This window comes from Oryzias melastigma, linkage group LG10 (genome assembly GCF_002922805.2).
Source record: "Oryzias melastigma strain HK-1 linkage group LG10, ASM292280v2, whole genome shotgun sequence".
NCBI classification, from domain to species: Eukaryota; Metazoa; Chordata; class Actinopteri; order Beloniformes; family Adrianichthyidae; genus Oryzias; species Oryzias melastigma.
Window position 1 is genome coordinate 24,378,235 of NC_050521.1, and position 16,665 is coordinate 24,394,899.

A 16,665-nucleotide genomic window follows, 5' to 3' on the forward strand; every position below is an offset into this window, starting at 1 on the left:
TGCAGAGGAAGCTTGTCCTAGCATTTTTAATCCCAGCATGCACCACGGTGTGGCGTAGCTTCACAATTTTATATCATTTTATTATTATTTATTAGTTTCTAATGTATTTTCATGTTTTCTATGATCTTTTTACGGGTTTTTTTGTAATTAGCGAGGCATAAAAAACGTATTCAACCCTTATCCGTTCTAGATTATTCCTTTGAAGCTTCTGCAGTCTTGTCGATAGTGAAGGGGTTAAAGGCGCGAGACGGCTTATGATTGGTCGGCGAGTCCTCAGCCTGACCCTGGTATATAACAGTGTAGGAGAAATTCTTGAACCGTCTCGCGATGAAGAGCCTTGGGAGCTCACGAAAGGGTGAGTCTATTATTTAAATACATTTATAAAAAAACGTTTTTTTAAGGAGCAGATGTAGGAGCTGACCAGATTTAGTGCCTCGCCCTTCTTAAAGTGGAAACCTCCACCTATTGTGCTAAGGTTGAACGCTAATATAGCAGTTTGTTATAGGAGTGGGCTAGCAGAATAACCCCTCACTTATTTTCACAGATTTATATAAGAAATAACTGGCTTTTATGACATTTTTCTGTAAATCCCAAGACCTTTGCAGCTTTACCATCTTAAAAAACTCGTAAAAAGACAGAAAAAAATAATAATCGAGGGGGTTAAATAATTCTGAGTCTAATTCAACAGATAATTCATCCCCCCCCAAAAATAAAAGGGTTTAAAGGTACCCCCCTTTTCGGCTAAAATGGTTTCAAACGAGCTCAATCAGATACAATAATTTATTGGGATGATGGCGCAACATGCCTTTCTCCTCCAAACCCATGCCTTTCCCACACTGGATATTTCTGAATCCACGTCTTGAGTCACGATGACACATCAAAATATATGGGATTAATCTGATCATCGCAAACGAGTTCTGAATCGAACTTTCCTCGGTCTATTGCAATGCAAAACACGGAGATCCGCACTTCTCCATTTTGATATCGGTCAGATAAGCATCAGCCCCTATGTTATTAAAGCGACTACGGTGGCCGTGTGGTCAGCCTCGTTTCACAGGCATTATGCTGACCTTCTAAAAGCATTCCAGTAGAGTGACTATTATTCTTTTCTTTTTTTTTCTTTTTCTTTTGAAAAGGTTAAAATTCCCTTTTCATAGGCTATCTGGCCAAGATAGAACTGTTTACCATTTAAATAAAACTTTATTAATCCAACAGTTCTTTACAGTAGCTCAATAACTGGACTGAACAGAAAATGTGAAATCAGCAGCATCATAGCCTGTAGGTTTTTAGGTACAAAAACAAAAGGACCCACCAAGTCAGACGGCATCGCCCTTGAGAAAATGAAGACACTGATTTATATTTATGTTATTGTTATTATTAGGATAATTATAAATGAACTATTTGTGTAGCTTAAATACAACATAAAGAGAAAATAGCATTTTTTCCCCACCAAGTTACGAAATAGTTTGACTTTTGGTAGAAGTTCATACAACTTCCTTTCACAATAAAACATCCTTTGTCACAATTAATTATCTTAATACAGCAAATTCAGTAGTTGGTAGCCTAGTGTCAGCAGTGATTTTAGGGGGAAAAAATAGTTTATTTTACCATTTGTGGTGCATCTCAGAGAGAAATGTGTAAATTTAACAAACTAAATTAAATCAAAGCTAATTCAGTGACCCGTATCATGTTTTTTTTTTTTTTTGCCATAAGCTTCTATTAAAATCCTTTGATTTTTTGCAAAAATACTTGGTACTTGGTGCTCAAATCTGTCATTTTCTTTTACTTTACTATACTTTTCAAATTTAAAATATATTTTTTTCATTAACCAGAGAACAACAATGAAGGGGTAAAACCCCCTTATTTGGCTGCCTCGGGTTTCAGACCCTTGCCTTAAGGAAATTACGTTGCAATCTATTCCTCCATACACCCACAAGATCAAACGCAATACTGTAGATTACAACACATTAAAAGTGAAATACGTTGTGTAATGAGTTGCAAAGTCGTTTTACTGTGGTGAGGATTAAATGGCACTGTAGTTGGAAGAATCTGGACCGGAGATTCTACTTGGAGAGCCTCCACAGTGTAATGCATGTGTTAGTGGGACTAATATGTATATCAGTTCCATCAACATCCGTCTATCAGCACCTCTTCGGCAGTGAAGCAAACTAGTTAGATCTCTTCCTGTGTCTGTCTTTGCTGCTGCGAGACTAAAAAGAAAACCACTGAGGAACCACCGTAGAGTCATAAAGTTCAGCAGGTAGAGATGGTTTTGGCTCTCTTGGTACAGGAAATAGAAAAAGTAAGAAGATAGCAGAAAATAAAACTACTGTATACGAGACAGGGATTTAGAAGTCAAATAGTACAGAAACAACTTATAAAAATTTAGAAACTAAAGTACCTTTAAAGGATTCTTGTATTAAAAGGAATAAAATTAAACAAGTTCCTCTTATTTCGTCCTGTTCCTATCAGAAGATAAACTCAAAGCTTGTGTTCCAAAAGTTGTCCTGACACTTGAACATAGAGCATAAATACTTGTTGACATTTGTAGATGGAAATTTATATAAGCTGGAACTAAAAAAAAAAATCTGAACATCTCTGATCCACAACATATGCAGGTTTGTTATTACTTATGGCACCTGAATAATCCTCAATGAGGGATTTTGGATATTTGCGTCCAATCAATAGATTCATAAGTTAAATCTGTGTGCACCATCGCTGCTCTTGTATCAGCATTTCTATTTAAAGCTTCAAGTTCCACTTTGATCATCGTTTGATATTTTTTTCAGTCGTCTTTTAATTAGTGATTGGCGGTATATTAGTGTCTATATCAGTATCTGACAATATTGACATAATTTGAGTTTATTGGTTTTTATCCAATATCCAAAATCCATGATATCGTTTTGTTTCCAGATGCACTTTTTAATGTATGCTTGCTCATAATAGATCCCTCGCACTGGGAATAGTCAATAAATGGTCTGAATGTTTTCAGATTGAAAGTTTTAAAGCATGTGTAAAAGTCAAGGCCCGGGGGCCGGATCTGGCCCTCTGGGTAATTCTATCCGGCCCTCCAGATTATTTTATGTTAGTGTTATTATTGGCCAGATGTTATCTTGCGGTTATTTCTAACTTGTATAATTTTAACAAAATATATCTTCACGGAGAGTGAAATATTTTAAAGTGTTTTAGGTTTAAGTTGATTTAGTCTGGAATAATATTCGTAATTCACCTTGACTACTCTGGTTGCTCTCTGATGCTCTCATGCTCGTCGCTGACTTCCTGACCCTGATTTCGATTTGTGGACTTTCAGCTGAGTTAATAAACCTGCTGCACTTTGAACCAGCCGTCTGCCTGATCTGTGACAGATACTTGTTCCTATGAGATCCCCTGCAATATGATTGTACATTGAAAGGAAAATTTGTACTTTTATAACTGAACTTTGTTTCATTGTAGACACTTAAACATCAATATATTTTGATGAGGAAAATGAAGTCAAAATGGAGCGGAGTAGGTACTGTCCACATAACAAATACACCTTTTCTGCTCCCGATTCACAACAGTTTAAATAAAGAAATACCCAGAAATGCTCATTTGATTTGAATTATTTTTGTTCAGGACGGGATCCCTGAGGGTCAGATGGATCCACTCTTCAGCGGAAAGGTCACAGAACTCGACTGGATCCAGAGTTTATGAGACCAACATGAGGCTGCTGCGACAGCGGGCATCGCACAGGTAACCATCATAAGTCGTTTACTTCTCTCCGACTTTCTTGCAAAGTAGTTAACTGTCTTTCTGTTATCTGTGAGCAGCCAACTTTGCAGTACCAGTGCTGCTTTATCAGTATTTTGTACTTCATTGTCAAAATATTTACATAAAGGTTCCAAGTATTAGAAATTACAGCTGTTCTTCATGCGGAAGTAAAACTGGGAAGTAGCACAGAATTATTTGCAGAATTAGATCGCCTACCATTCCTAACACGCACATTTTAATTTTACTGATGAGAAAATCTGCTTCTTGACAAATTAGTGTTTGTAGTGTTCATATCCAGTGTGTTTTAAGTTGTGTGTCTGATAGCAAAATAGTCAAAAAACTGAAAATCAGAGTTCTTTTCTGTATTTTAGTCTTGTAGGGAAAGAACAGCACCAGGTGCGGACGGTTGCTAAGTGAACCACGCATGTACACAAGTATGTACACACTGATGTTATCTCGTCAGGTATCGAGTGGTCCTTCTGGTCGGTTTAGCCTTGGCTTGTCTGGTGATGGCATCTCTGATGCTAATTGGCACGGGACCGAGTAAACCTGTGGAGTGGCAACATGTCAGTGCTGAGCACAAACAGGTGATTTTCTGGTTTCTAGACTTTAACGGTATTCATGAAAGCTAGTTTCTCTTCTCAATTTAGGAGAAAAGAAGACAAAATGTTATTTAACTATAAATGTTGTGTTGGTATAAAATCCTCAACATGCTTGCCTTTCTTTTAGAAAGTGCACGAGTACGTGCACAAGGTTCTGGAGGGAGAGTGTCGCCCCAGAGGCTCCAGGCAGAAGCTGCTGGCTTTACTTCCTGCCTCCAGTCAAGCGACGCAGCCTTTCCTGTGGAGAGAGAAGGTCTTCCCCGACAACCTCTTCCAGTACCCTCCGCCGTTTGGCTTCAGAGGGCTGGAGGGTAAAGTGGAAGACCTTCTTGATCAGGTAGAAATAACTTCAATTTTTTTAACCTATAAAAAGTTACATCCATCATTTTTACTGTTTAATTTTTACTCGATATAATATACCCAATAAAAAGTATTTGTCATAATAAATTGATCAAAATATGACAACACGGGATAAATTAAAGTCGTTTTCTCTTGTTTTCAACTGTGGTTGATGTAACCGGACCACACACCCTTAGGGTGTATTCAGATTGGACAGATTAAAGTGAACCAGATTTCATTTAAAAATCCAGAACCGCTCTCGGAACCATCTTTTGAGCTTGTTCGTTTCCAATCGGACAGCGCTCCAGTTTGCTCTGAGTTTTCTGTGTGAAAAGGCTCCGTATTCTGGAACAGAACAAATCAAAAAACCACCATAAAAGGAGCGTGAAAGAAGCAACCAATGAGCCGCGGATAAACGTGAAGCAACGATGGAGTGCGTGTTGAGATGCTGTATTTTTATACAAATGTTTTTACAACTTGTATTTAGTTTCACTTTGTGTACAATTCAATTTTCAAAGAAAATGTTAAAATAAATTCGTTTTTGTGAAATATATTTTTATAATTTGTAATTAAACAAGGAAAAAAAGTTTGATCAAAATCAAATTTAGAACGAAAAAATTTAAAATTGTATTTTTGGCCATATCGCCCAGCCTTAGTGGAATGAATGCAGGCTCATAAAAACAACTATTAACATGATACACATTGCTTCTCCCACTGTTTTCCCGACAATCTCAGTGTACCTTCTTTGTCGCCTCCTCATTGCAGCACGCCTCCACCGTACCAAAGTAGTAGTCAGCAGTGTTGAACCTGACGTTGATACAAAATTTGTCAATGAAATATAAAAATGAGTGAACTATCCTGACAAGGACTGCAAAGTGTTAGACTTCCATTATTCTTTCGCTCTTTGCTTTGCACCAGCCTCGTAATTCCTGGCCACTGACTGAAGAGATCTTTAGTCACATGGTTTTGTTTCCAAGCTTTAGTTTGAATCAGAAATATCGGTTTGACGGCAGTCTGAATACAGACCAAACGCAAGTTTCAGGACTCGACCCTGACCAAATTAACCAGACTCGGTTCGGACCCACAATTTCTTTTAGTCTGCTCCTAATTCACAATTTGATTAAAGAAAAACTCAGAAATGCCATTTTAAAGTGAATTTTCTTTTACATAATCAGAAAAACGCCACAAGAACATATTAAAAACATCATCACAATATGTTTTGCATTAAATGAAAATATTAAAATGTTAGATTTTGTTGTACAGCCGAGGAAATCTAACAGTTGTTTAAAAGAAAAAAAAACAATATTAAATAATGTCAAAAATAGATATTAAATTAATATAATATAAAAATATTATATGAATAAAAATTTCATATAACATCGGGCCATTAATAACAATAAAAAATATATTGATTAATAATTTATTTGTTTAACTGTTTAGATACTGATAAAGATTTTGCTTTCAGCTACCAGCTGAGTCAGAACCAGAGGAGTCGGCGGGAAAATGTCGCCGTTGCGTGGTCGTGGGAAACGGCGGCGTCCTTAAAGGCCTGGAGCTCGGTCCTCTGATCAACCGCTTTGACACAATCATCAGGTTAGAACTTCTGAGATTATACATAAAGTTCCTTGTGTGCATTTCTAAATAGGAGAGACAGTAACATATTGCTAATTACTTCTTTACGTCTGAACGTGTCCTTCAGGTTAAACAGTGGACCTCTGGGGAAGTTTGTCGCTGACGTGGGGAATCGAACCAGCTTCAGGATGAGTTACCCGGAGGGCACGCCCATCCACTGGGGGGACACGGACCCGCACACTCTGTTCGTAGCGGTGGTGTATAAAAGCGTTGACCTCAGCTGGATTTCTGCTATGGTCAACAAGCTCGCCGTGGTGAGTGCGGGGAAAGGTCAAACTAGATTCTTTAGCTTCTAGGGCTCAAATGAGTATCCGAATACTCGGATATTTACCGTCCACTCCCAAATATTTGAGTAAATATTTGATGGTTTTTATCTGTATAAGTGCAGTAAAAAACACTTCAGACGATGTATTTTTTAAATAATTGTGGGATTTCAAGAACAGCTAAACTGAAAGTTTATAAAACATGTCTTTTTCTGATTTTATTAAGGTGTTTCTGTTTCTTCATTTCATTCATTTAAGCACGAGGTGCAACATCTTGGTTTCAAAAGGCTCCTTTGTATTAGACGTTTACAAAAAAAACCCCAAAAAACAAACCTGTTTAAATCCGCTTTCTCACTTTGATTCCATTTCTATTCTTTTGTTGGCTCATTTTATGTATTCTGGTTTTTACCATCATATAGTGTCCTTAAGTGTCAAGAAATTTGCTTAAAATAACATTGATTATTATTAATAATATAAAAGTAGCCCAGAAAAAAATAAAAAAAGACAAAAAAATGCAAATTAACAGTGCTATCTTACTCACAGTATGCACAGACTTACTCACTCATGCATGCAAACTGTCCTGCTCTTTGTATTAACCACTCCCTGGAGTGACATTGCACAAAACAATATGGTTCAAAGTTTAAAGCAAAAATAAACTTATGTAAAAGTCATTGTTTGGTGGGAGATAATAAAATATTAATTAAAAAAGGCAAGTAAATGTGCAACAAAAGTAATATTAGAAACATCAAATAGTTATTTGGAACACAAATAAATAAAAAAGTAATGACAAATGAGTGAAAATAATGAAAGCCTTGAAAATAGAAGAAAACACAGAAAACTTTTTGCCCAGACTGTTTTTTTATATTAAAGAACAAAAAAAAAACTTGTTTGGTGAGATACAAAACATTTTTAACAATGATTCAGTCTTACTTTTACTTTTGATTTTGGTTAATTTTGAACAAACAGATTCACTGACTTAAAACAGATCTTTAGCCAAAACTTCAACCAGTTTGACTCAGAGATAATTACCTGAACAGTGCAGGTGAAGTTTTCCAGATTGTATTTCTTTCAAGATAAGTAAGTGTAATTTAAATACAAACAAGTAAACCATAAAGAATGTCGAATCATTTATATTTTAGTTTGATAAAGTTAAAGTTTGTCATTCTACAACACTGTATGGTCACGTGTCTTTGCAGAATTCAAAGTGTTTCTACACATTGAACTGTAATGACCTGTTTTCACGTGTTTGTCTGCTGTGATGGTCATGTCTACCATGTCTCAATCCGAATGATAATTTCTAAGATCAATTTGATTTATCAATTGATCTCACTAGGGGATTAATAGAATTGCGTAAAAAAAAAATGAAAAGGCAGGAATATTATTCCTGAATAAATCAACTTAAATAACATTCAAAATTTTACTCTCTGTAAAAATAAAAAGAAATATATTTTTAGAAATAACCGCAAGATAACATCGGGCCATAACTGATGCATTAAAAGAGCCGTTACTTAAACGCCTGCTGCTACACCACAAAAGCCTCTTCATACGGATGATCTGGATGAAATGTGTTCAGTCCATTAGATCAAGCTAATCAGCCAGTCGGTATGGCTTCAAATGCGTTTAAATATCTGTCGGCAACAGTATTTATTGAATAGTTTAAGCCTTGATTAAGAAAAACTTTCATTCATTTGGAGCCATTTACTTGAATCAGATGAGTCTTTTTGGCTTTAATTTTATGACCTGTATGTTCTCTGTTGCAGCCTCTGTGGGACTGGTTGTTCTTCTGGCAGAAGGTTCCAAAAGAAATCCCTCTGGATCCTCAGAGGTTCCGACTGCTGAACCCGCTGGTCATCAAAGAGACGGCTCTGGATCTCCTGAAGTATCCACTCCCTAGACCTCTGCTGTGGGGCTGGGACCAGGTAAGACTTTTCAAGTGCACTTTAAACGCGAGATTTGTAACACGATCAACGTAATTCCAGGAGATTCTGAAGGAGAAAAGCGGCAGAACCGCCGCTTTTCTCCTTCAGAATCTACTGGAATTACGTTGATCGTGCGAACAGTTGAAAAGTTACAGGATAATGAAGATTTTAAAGGTGGTAAAGGGTTAAAGTCTCCAGTCTTATTTCCAATGATATCATCACTTTTTAAAAGGAGTTAGATCCTGTTCGTCCACTTTCATGTTTTTACTTCACCTGTTCAAGCTTTCCTCTCACTCTATTGCAGATCAACCTGTTCTGTTTGCTCTGTGCAGTCCATAAAAAACTTAACTTTACAGCTTTTTAGAGCTGAAATAAAGCAATAATTCTGTGTAATTTGATAGGCCAGCTGTATTTAAACTAGTGATGTAATGATTCAGTCAAGGTTTGGTTTGATTGACAGTTTTAAAGTCATAATTTTTTTCTCAACACAATGAATTAAAGATATTTTAAGGACAGGTATGTTTTCTTTTTTCCCTCTTACATCAGTCTGTTTACCTACTAATGGAAAGGATTCAATGCAAATCAAGGATGTAACGATTTCTCATGAATCAAGATATTAATCGGTGCAGAAAATGAAAAAATGGGTGCCTAAATTTAGAACAGTCATTTGCGGTGACACGCGCAGCGCAACATGTTGGAGTAAAACATGAACGGAGTAAGAAAGGATTTGTGATCCTTTCAGGATTATGTAATAATTGTTTTTTTTATTGAATCATTTTCTGTTAGTAAAAGAAAAACAGTTTGATTTAAAGGGTAAAAAGAAAACATACTTGGCCTTAAAATAACTTTAATTCATTGTGGTGAGAAAAAAAAAGGAAAAAAATCGAAATCGTAATATTTTAAAACTGAATCAAATCAAATCACGGCTTGACTAAATTGTTATATCTGTATAAACAATTTTAAATATATATAATATTAAAATCGATCATACCCACGCCGGCTAATAAGTTAATAAAATATCAAAAAAGCACGGCTTCTGGACCGTCGTCACGGTAGATTAGTCATAGTTACAGTCGTTGCAGGGTGAGGAACAAATTACGGGTTTTGCTTGAATTTGCGTTAACAGTTCACAACTTTGCGAAATCCTGGAGGGACTGATTTGTGAAACTTTTAAATCTGAAGGAGCTGCAAGAATTTCCTTGAAGGGAGCGCAGCTGTTAAGCCCGCCAGCCCGTCCGCCACGCCCACACGCTCACAGCGAGGCTGCCTGAAGAAACACATCAGCTCTGCATTTCTATATTTAGGCGCAGGCCGTGACAAACGATTTTTTAAAATTTGTTCTTGTGAGATTTAAAAAAATGTTGAATTCCCTCCACAGTCTCTTATTTTGTGCTTCCATACTGTAGAGACACAGCAGAATAGTAATGACTGTGCAGTTTACAGACTGATACAGATCAAGGCCAGAGCTGGATGGATGTTCACATTTAAAAATCACATTCTTTCTAATCTCCGAAATCAAGAAGTTATTAAAAAAAATGTTCACTACGAAAAACTAGAGAGCATTCCAGAGTCACAGTGACAACAGAACAGAAAGTTTCTTTATTAGCACGCACACAGACACATTTCACCGGGAAGTTAGAGATCCGGTTTGTTAAGATTGATCTCTAAAATGTGTGGAGATGTAGAAATGTTGAAGGGGAACACAAATCTGTTGCATTTTGACTCGTGGATCTGAATGAAATAATTTTGCCTCCAGCAAAGTTCTACCAAGGTGTTTGTGCGAACTGGAATGATACGTCAAACGGTTGATCCGCATACAGTCTATAAATGCTGCAGGGACTCAATGATGAGCTAAAAATCAAATCCAGTGTGTAAGAAGTGTGTTGTGTTTGCAACCCGACACGTGTTGAGCAAACAAAACAAGGTGATCTCTTGTGTCAGAGGCGCCACAATCCGTCTTTATCCTCAGACGTCACTGTACATGCAAACAGGTGTGGCGTTTGCATGTGCACAGTCATGTTCCAAAGGAAGTCACTGATAGGTGCTTTTATTTTGAAAAGGGCCCATTTGTTTATGTTTTGCTGAATGGAAATTTTCCAAGGAAAAGACAAATATGAGATGAAAAGATTATTTATTTTTAATAAAATGGAGTCAGACAGTTCTGGATTTAACATTAAGCATCATTTCAGTTCAGACAGTTTATCATTTTAGATTTGCGTCTATGCACATAATTAGGAGTTTCAATGAGTGTTGGTCATGTCTGACACGCGCTTTGTTCATGTCTGTAAACTTACTGTGGCTAGTAGAAGGTAATCATAGCATTAGGAGAAACATAATAGTCAAATTTTGGGATTTTGTTTTCTTTAAAAAAAATAGCAACTTTTAGCTTATACAGAACTAGAACTGAACATGGAGTCTGACTGAGGCTGGATTATATTCAGCTGCATCCCAACATAACTGTCGGCTGAACACTTAACATTTGCAGATCAAAATTAAAAAAATATAGTGATAACCTATATTAATTTTTATTTTCCTTGTAATGTTGGTGTCTTCCATTAGATGGTGCACCACAAATAAACTGACTTGTGTTCAGGTGAACAAAGTTATTTTGCATATATGTGCTGTTGGAAGATTTGTTGTTTTATTTTTCCAACCACTCCAACACAAGAAACATTGTGTTTTTCTTTTTTTTTTCCTGAACAAACAGTGTGTGTTTTTCTTTTTTTTCCTGAAAGACATCGACCAACTGGTGCAAAATTGGCATTAAAATACAAACAAAAACAATTTTTTTTTACGGAGCCCCTAAAAAAAATGGAAGTAATTTTTTTTTCAAAAAATTTGAGTTAAAAAATATGGTTACTAACTGGTGCTCACAAGATAGTAAGTGGTGCACACCAGTTAATAACCAGAATTAGTTTTTGTTTTTTTGCTTCAATTTTTAGAAGTTTTCTTACTTTAACTTTCAGAATAAAAACATTTTTTTAACTTCAATTTTTGGATTTTTTTTTTCAGTTAATATAGAGCACACCAGTTAGTAACCAAAAAATAAAATCTTACATTTTTTTTTTTTTAACTTTGATGTCCATTTATGGGCTGTTTTTGTCCAGATTCCACGTTGTTTCTTTCTCATTTGAAGTTGCTTATCAAAACACTTCAAGCATCTTCTCTTGGTCCGGCCCGTTTGTCAAGTTTTTGAACCTTTTGTGGCCCACGAGTCAAAAAGTTTGCCCGTCCTTGAACGAGACTGTGCGATGGTTGATACGATTGATGCAATGGTTGTGAAGTATATTCCAGCCTTTACATTTATTTTAAAGTCCTACTCTGATGAAAATTATATTTTTGGTGTTTTTTAGCTTGTTTTTATGGGATTTTTCTGATGGTTGAGGACATAAATTAAACTTAAAATGTGTTTCTGTGTGTTTTTTTTATTCATATCATGAATCAGGAGAAGATGTTTGAAAAAGCTTGCAGGTGTTACGCAGAAGCTACCACAGCTATTAGTCCCGCCCACAACTCTGATGAACTCCTGTCGCTCTGCAGAAACTATGTCCTAGAATTTTTTTTCTTTGTGCCTAAAAATGTATGAAAAATATTTTCAAAAAAACCACTGGAAACGCTTTTATAATAGATGATTAAAGTTCCTTAGAACTTTTAGACACTCGAGCGTTTCCAAAAGGAGTCATTTTGTATGTTCTTGTTTTTGCTAATTTTAAGATAATAAATAAAATTGCTCTATTTTTTTTTTTTTTGCAGAATGTGCCCACTCTGGGAGTGTCAGCCCTGAATTTAGCGAGCTTGCTTTGTGACGAGGTCAGCTTGGCCGGTTTTGGCTACAACCTGCCCCACCAGAATGTCCCGCTCCATTACTACGACCACCAGTCCATAGGCGTCATGCAGAAGCAAACCATGCATAATGTGGACACAGAGACTCAGTTTCTACAGAACCTGGTTAAAGAGCACACCATCACTGACCTGACGGGAGGAATCCACTGCAGCTTCTGCTCAAGCTGACCCCGCCCACTCCCCACTGCCTCCACCGCCAAGCTGACGTTTACTCTTTAATTAATTTTGTATCCCACTCTGTATATTTATCTTTTTTAACCTTTTTCACCAAGATTAAAAAAAAAACTTTATTTTACTTTCTGCAAACATTCTTGAAGGAATCTGGTATAAATGATGGAGCAGAAAGAAAATAAAGTCCACATCAGAAATGCACACTTTTTTATATTACTGTATCATGTACCATACATGTCTGATATTCAATATGCCGTCTAAATTATGTTTTATCTTTATTCTCTGAATGTAAAGATCTATGAGCCAAGCTACATTTCAGCTTACATCAAGCGCAAAAGAATTTACATTTTAATATTTTAAACAAGCATGTTGTTAACTACAGAAAATGAATTCAGTTAAATAGGAGGAAACCGTAAACAAAACACTGTTCTTGTTTGTTTAACATTTCGGTTGAGTTTGCAATTATTGAAGTGATCAAACTTGATCCTTAGTTTTTATTTATACCTGGTTAATTTGTTTTTATTAATGTACTACTATTTATACAGTGCTGACAAAATTATTCATATTTCAGGCCTGTGAGTAATTTTGAATAGTACTCTGCATCTTGGTTGGCTATTATTGTTGTTTTATACAATGTGTTATTTGCAGCTAAATTTGTATATAATTGTTTCCAAAATGAGTCATCTGTGAAAGTCGTATGATTTCAAAAAATACTGAAGTGTGTCATTTATTTTTATTTGATAATTGAAGTTATAATTGCAGGAACTGTTACTGTTTTATTTTATTTATTTTTTTTTTTTTGCATTTATGTTGTACTAATAAACAGTAAAATAACAATGAGTGTTCATGGTTTAACCTTGGTCTTAAAATAAATACATGCACACTTTTTTATTATTTTTCAACCACCTAATTAAAAAGAAAACACTAACAAAATAGGTCCTATGTTGTTAGTGTTTTCTTTTTAATTAATTTTGAACAGGCAGTGAATGGACACCTTCAGGGTCCTTAAGTTTTATTAGCCTGAATATCAAAACTATAATGATGTATCACATATTTTAGATGTAAAAGCACATGAGAAAACATTCAGAATAAAAGTACAAAATTAACAATTTAACTGAGAAAAGACGAAACAAACAGTTTCTACAAATATATATATATTTATTGTTACACGTGTACTAGTACTTGTGCATGAGGATGTGTTCATGACATTAGCTAACTTTTAAGGGGAAAAAAAGTTCTGCAAGGAATAAAGGAGCAATATCCCGTTAATGGTAAAACTCTAATATATTTCGAGAAACACTGTTTTACAAAAACACATTTTTTACGATAACGGACTCCATACTTTCCCCATGCACCGTTATCATGACCGGAAGTCAGTGGTTTGTAAAGTTTAGGTTAAAAAAAATACAACTTAAAATGTGCTCAACACTATAAAAATTGAGCGTGTTATTCTTTCTCGCAAAATAAATAAATAAATAAAATAATTTAGTCAGCCTTTTGGCAGATTTATTTTTTATTTACCAGTCAGGAGTTTATTTTGAAGCATCAAACCGGAAGTTGTCCTCCAACACTGTGTTCTGGTGGAAATTCGCGCAGGTAAGTGCAGTTATTACATACTTTTAATGTTTTGGCCTTATAATCTCTTAAATATTGTAAAAATGTTTAATTTAATTCACACAATTAATACTTTAAAAAAGCAATTATTTTGTTGTTGCTGTTGTTGTTGTTGTTGGTAATACCATTTAATTAACCAGTTTGTATCAAAACCAACTTATTTTAATTGATTATTCAATTTAAACACAAAGTGAAACGTGTTACTGCTTGTTTCCTATATGCACATGTTTTTGCATAGTCCTCTACTGCACATTTGTGTCATGCTCTGCTTGTTAATCATTTGCCATTTTCCAAGGAAAGTCTGTAAATAAACAAATGTCGAATTTTATGATTTTTAGTGAAAAAGGTTATTAGTTGGAGGCGAGATAGTGGAACTTTTCTTGTTTTTGAAAACTTAATTTGTATTTTTATTTTTTGTGAATAGTGAAGTCGCCTCTTTCCATGGTTTATGATTTTATTTATTCATAGATTCAAACAGCATTCTGGGTGATAGTCTGCAGGTTTAAATGTGTAGGAAGAAGCTTCAGGAACAGGGAACTAAATTATAACCACGGCACTATCTAAGATTTGAACAAAACCCAAAATTATATTAAAATCAACTCATATAATACGCTCAAAAAGTAAAAAATTGAATCTGTGACGAAAATCAAAAATAAAAAAAGCCAACTATCATTGTTTTAAAAGCAGATTCTCACAGAAATCTCTAAAGCTTTGAAGCATAAACTTTAGTTTTATTGAAAATATTTGCATTATGTCTTAAGACCAGATTGTTTTTTTCCTTCTTACTGCACGTTTGAGCGGAAATTTGTCAACCACCACATACTCAAAAACTCACCAAAATTTGCTCCCACCTGTGAAAAAAAGATGATGTCACAGGGGGCAAAATAATAATAATAAAAAATGAATGGGGCCAAAATCTCTTATGAGGCTTAAAACAAATATTTCAAAATCTACTGATGAAACCAAAATACACAAGTCAGGAATAACCAAAGGAAGTTTTACGATTATTATGGAATGGCCACAGGACCTGTGTTTTGGCAGCCATTCTGTGACAAAGTGTCAAAGTTGGCGATTTTTCCCATTTTTCCACAATTTAAAACACTTTTGTTCAAGCAACTTATCTGGAAATTTCACCAACATGCCACCAGTTTAAGTTTACAACCAACATTTTGTTGATCTTTGAATTTATGAGGGCGTCATATTGAATAAAAAAATAACACCTATGAATTTAACTCCTCCAAAGGATTTTGATCTATCGCCTCCAAACTCCACACGCATCAATGGAAATTGAAAATATTGGTTTTAAAATTCGTTTATTTTGAACAGCTTTTTGCTTGCATATTTTATCAGAATTTTACATAAATGTAAACAGGAATTGTTGGCTCAAGCTGAACGAAATATGACATACAATATAAACATATTAGAATCCTGAGAATGTCTAACTAAAAAAACCTTGGTTGCCAAGGAAATCCAAAAGTTTACTTTTGCAGATTCTTCTAAAAATGCCATAGATCTGTTCCTCAACCCCAGACGACCAAAAAATAAAATGGTCGCTATGGAGATAAACCAACAAAAAAGTCTCATTTTTTTTGTCATGTGCAGCTCTGAGCAGAAAGGAAGAGTGAAGGGCCGTAAACAGCTAGTAAGGGAATTTTTTTTTACATCAGCAGATTATCTAGACTCACTTTTGTGGACTCAACTTTGTTTTTTAACCTTTTACCTTCTTGATAAGTATTACCTGCTGTTTAGCAGACCCCACCACCACAACTCTTTGTTTCCCACTTTTCCCCTCTTCATAGCATCAAGATAATATATAATCAATCAAGGACTTGTTTTACCTGATCGTATCAGAATTTTTTGGGCTTCTTTGATGATTTCTTTAAAGTCCCACTCTGATCATCTTGTGGTTTATTGCAAAAGTGTTCCCAGTTGCCTTTTACTAAAAGATTGAAACATTTTTTGGCAAAATAAAGAAAAACTTGTATCATTTTCTAGAACATAATCTCTGCAGAGCAGGAGGAGTTAATTAGAAATTCACCTTTGAGGTGTGGACTGTTGGCGGGAAGTAAGCCTGTGCTCATTTCCCATCATACCTTTGTTCACACTCTATCCCGCTAGCTTATAGACCCTTACACAACCACAACCTAACATGAGCAGTGCAACACAAATGGCGAGCAATATAGAAGCTATCCAGACGTAGTTTTGAGTCAGATGCCAGATCGGACAAAGACATACATGGATCTATTTGTCTCCAAGTATGTATGTGTAACAACTACAAGCTTTTCAAACAACTTTTTTTTCGTCTCTTTTAGTGACTGATTTGAATAAAGACATACACAAACACAGTTTTCTTTATATTTGTAAAACACAATTTTAATTGGAATGGGTTTTTACTTCTTAGTTTATTTTTGATGTTTAACATTAATATGATGACCTGGATTTTTAGAATTTAGAACAGGAAGTCAAAAATGTAAGGTCCAAACTTCTAAAAATAGTAAAATGACACGAATAAAGCTGTAATAGCATTTTCTG

General features: G+C 35.2%; 1 protein-coding gene across 3 annotated transcripts; it reads left to right on the top strand.

Moving 5' to 3' along the window:
- Positions 1 to 218: 218 nt before the first annotated feature.
- On the top strand, positions 219 to 13,359 carry st3gal5 (ST3 beta-galactoside alpha-2,3-sialyltransferase 5). 3 transcript variants are annotated; one of them, XM_024283284.2, is made up of 9 exons: positions 219 to 355; positions 3,454 to 3,511; positions 3,616 to 3,732; positions 4,214 to 4,337; positions 4,480 to 4,689; positions 6,157 to 6,284; positions 6,391 to 6,577; positions 8,347 to 8,505; positions 12,259 to 13,359. In XM_024283284.2, the coding sequence occupies exons 2-9, from the start codon at positions 3,498 to 3,500 to the stop codon at positions 12,514 to 12,516; spliced, it is 1,197 nt and encodes a 398-aa protein (XP_024139052.1). In that variant the 5' UTR covers positions 219 to 355; positions 3,454 to 3,497; the 3' UTR covers positions 12,517 to 13,359. The 3 variants fall into 3 exon arrangements, with proteins under 3 accessions (XP_024139052.1, XP_024139054.1, XP_024139053.2); XM_024283286.2 differs by having other exon boundaries at positions 3,454 to 3,507; XM_024283285.2 differs by lacking the exon at positions 3,454 to 3,511 and having other exon boundaries at positions 240 to 355.
- Positions 13,360 to 16,665: the final 3,306 nt, after the last annotated feature.

Bases quoted from the DNA above. Each gene is read 5' to 3' on its own strand.
- st3gal5 (XM_024283285.2), top strand. From the start codon at position 255: ATGATTGGTCGGCGAGTCCTCAGCCTGACCCTGGTATATAACAGTGTA. The intron at 356-3,615 runs GTGAGTCTATTA...ATTTTTGTTCAG, and splicing joins CCTTGGGAGCTCACGAAAGG to GACGGGATCCCTGAGGGTCA. The intron at 4,338-4,479 runs GTGATTTTCTGG...CCTTTCTTTTAG, and splicing joins TCAGTGCTGAGCACAAACAG to AAAGTGCACGAGTACGTGCA.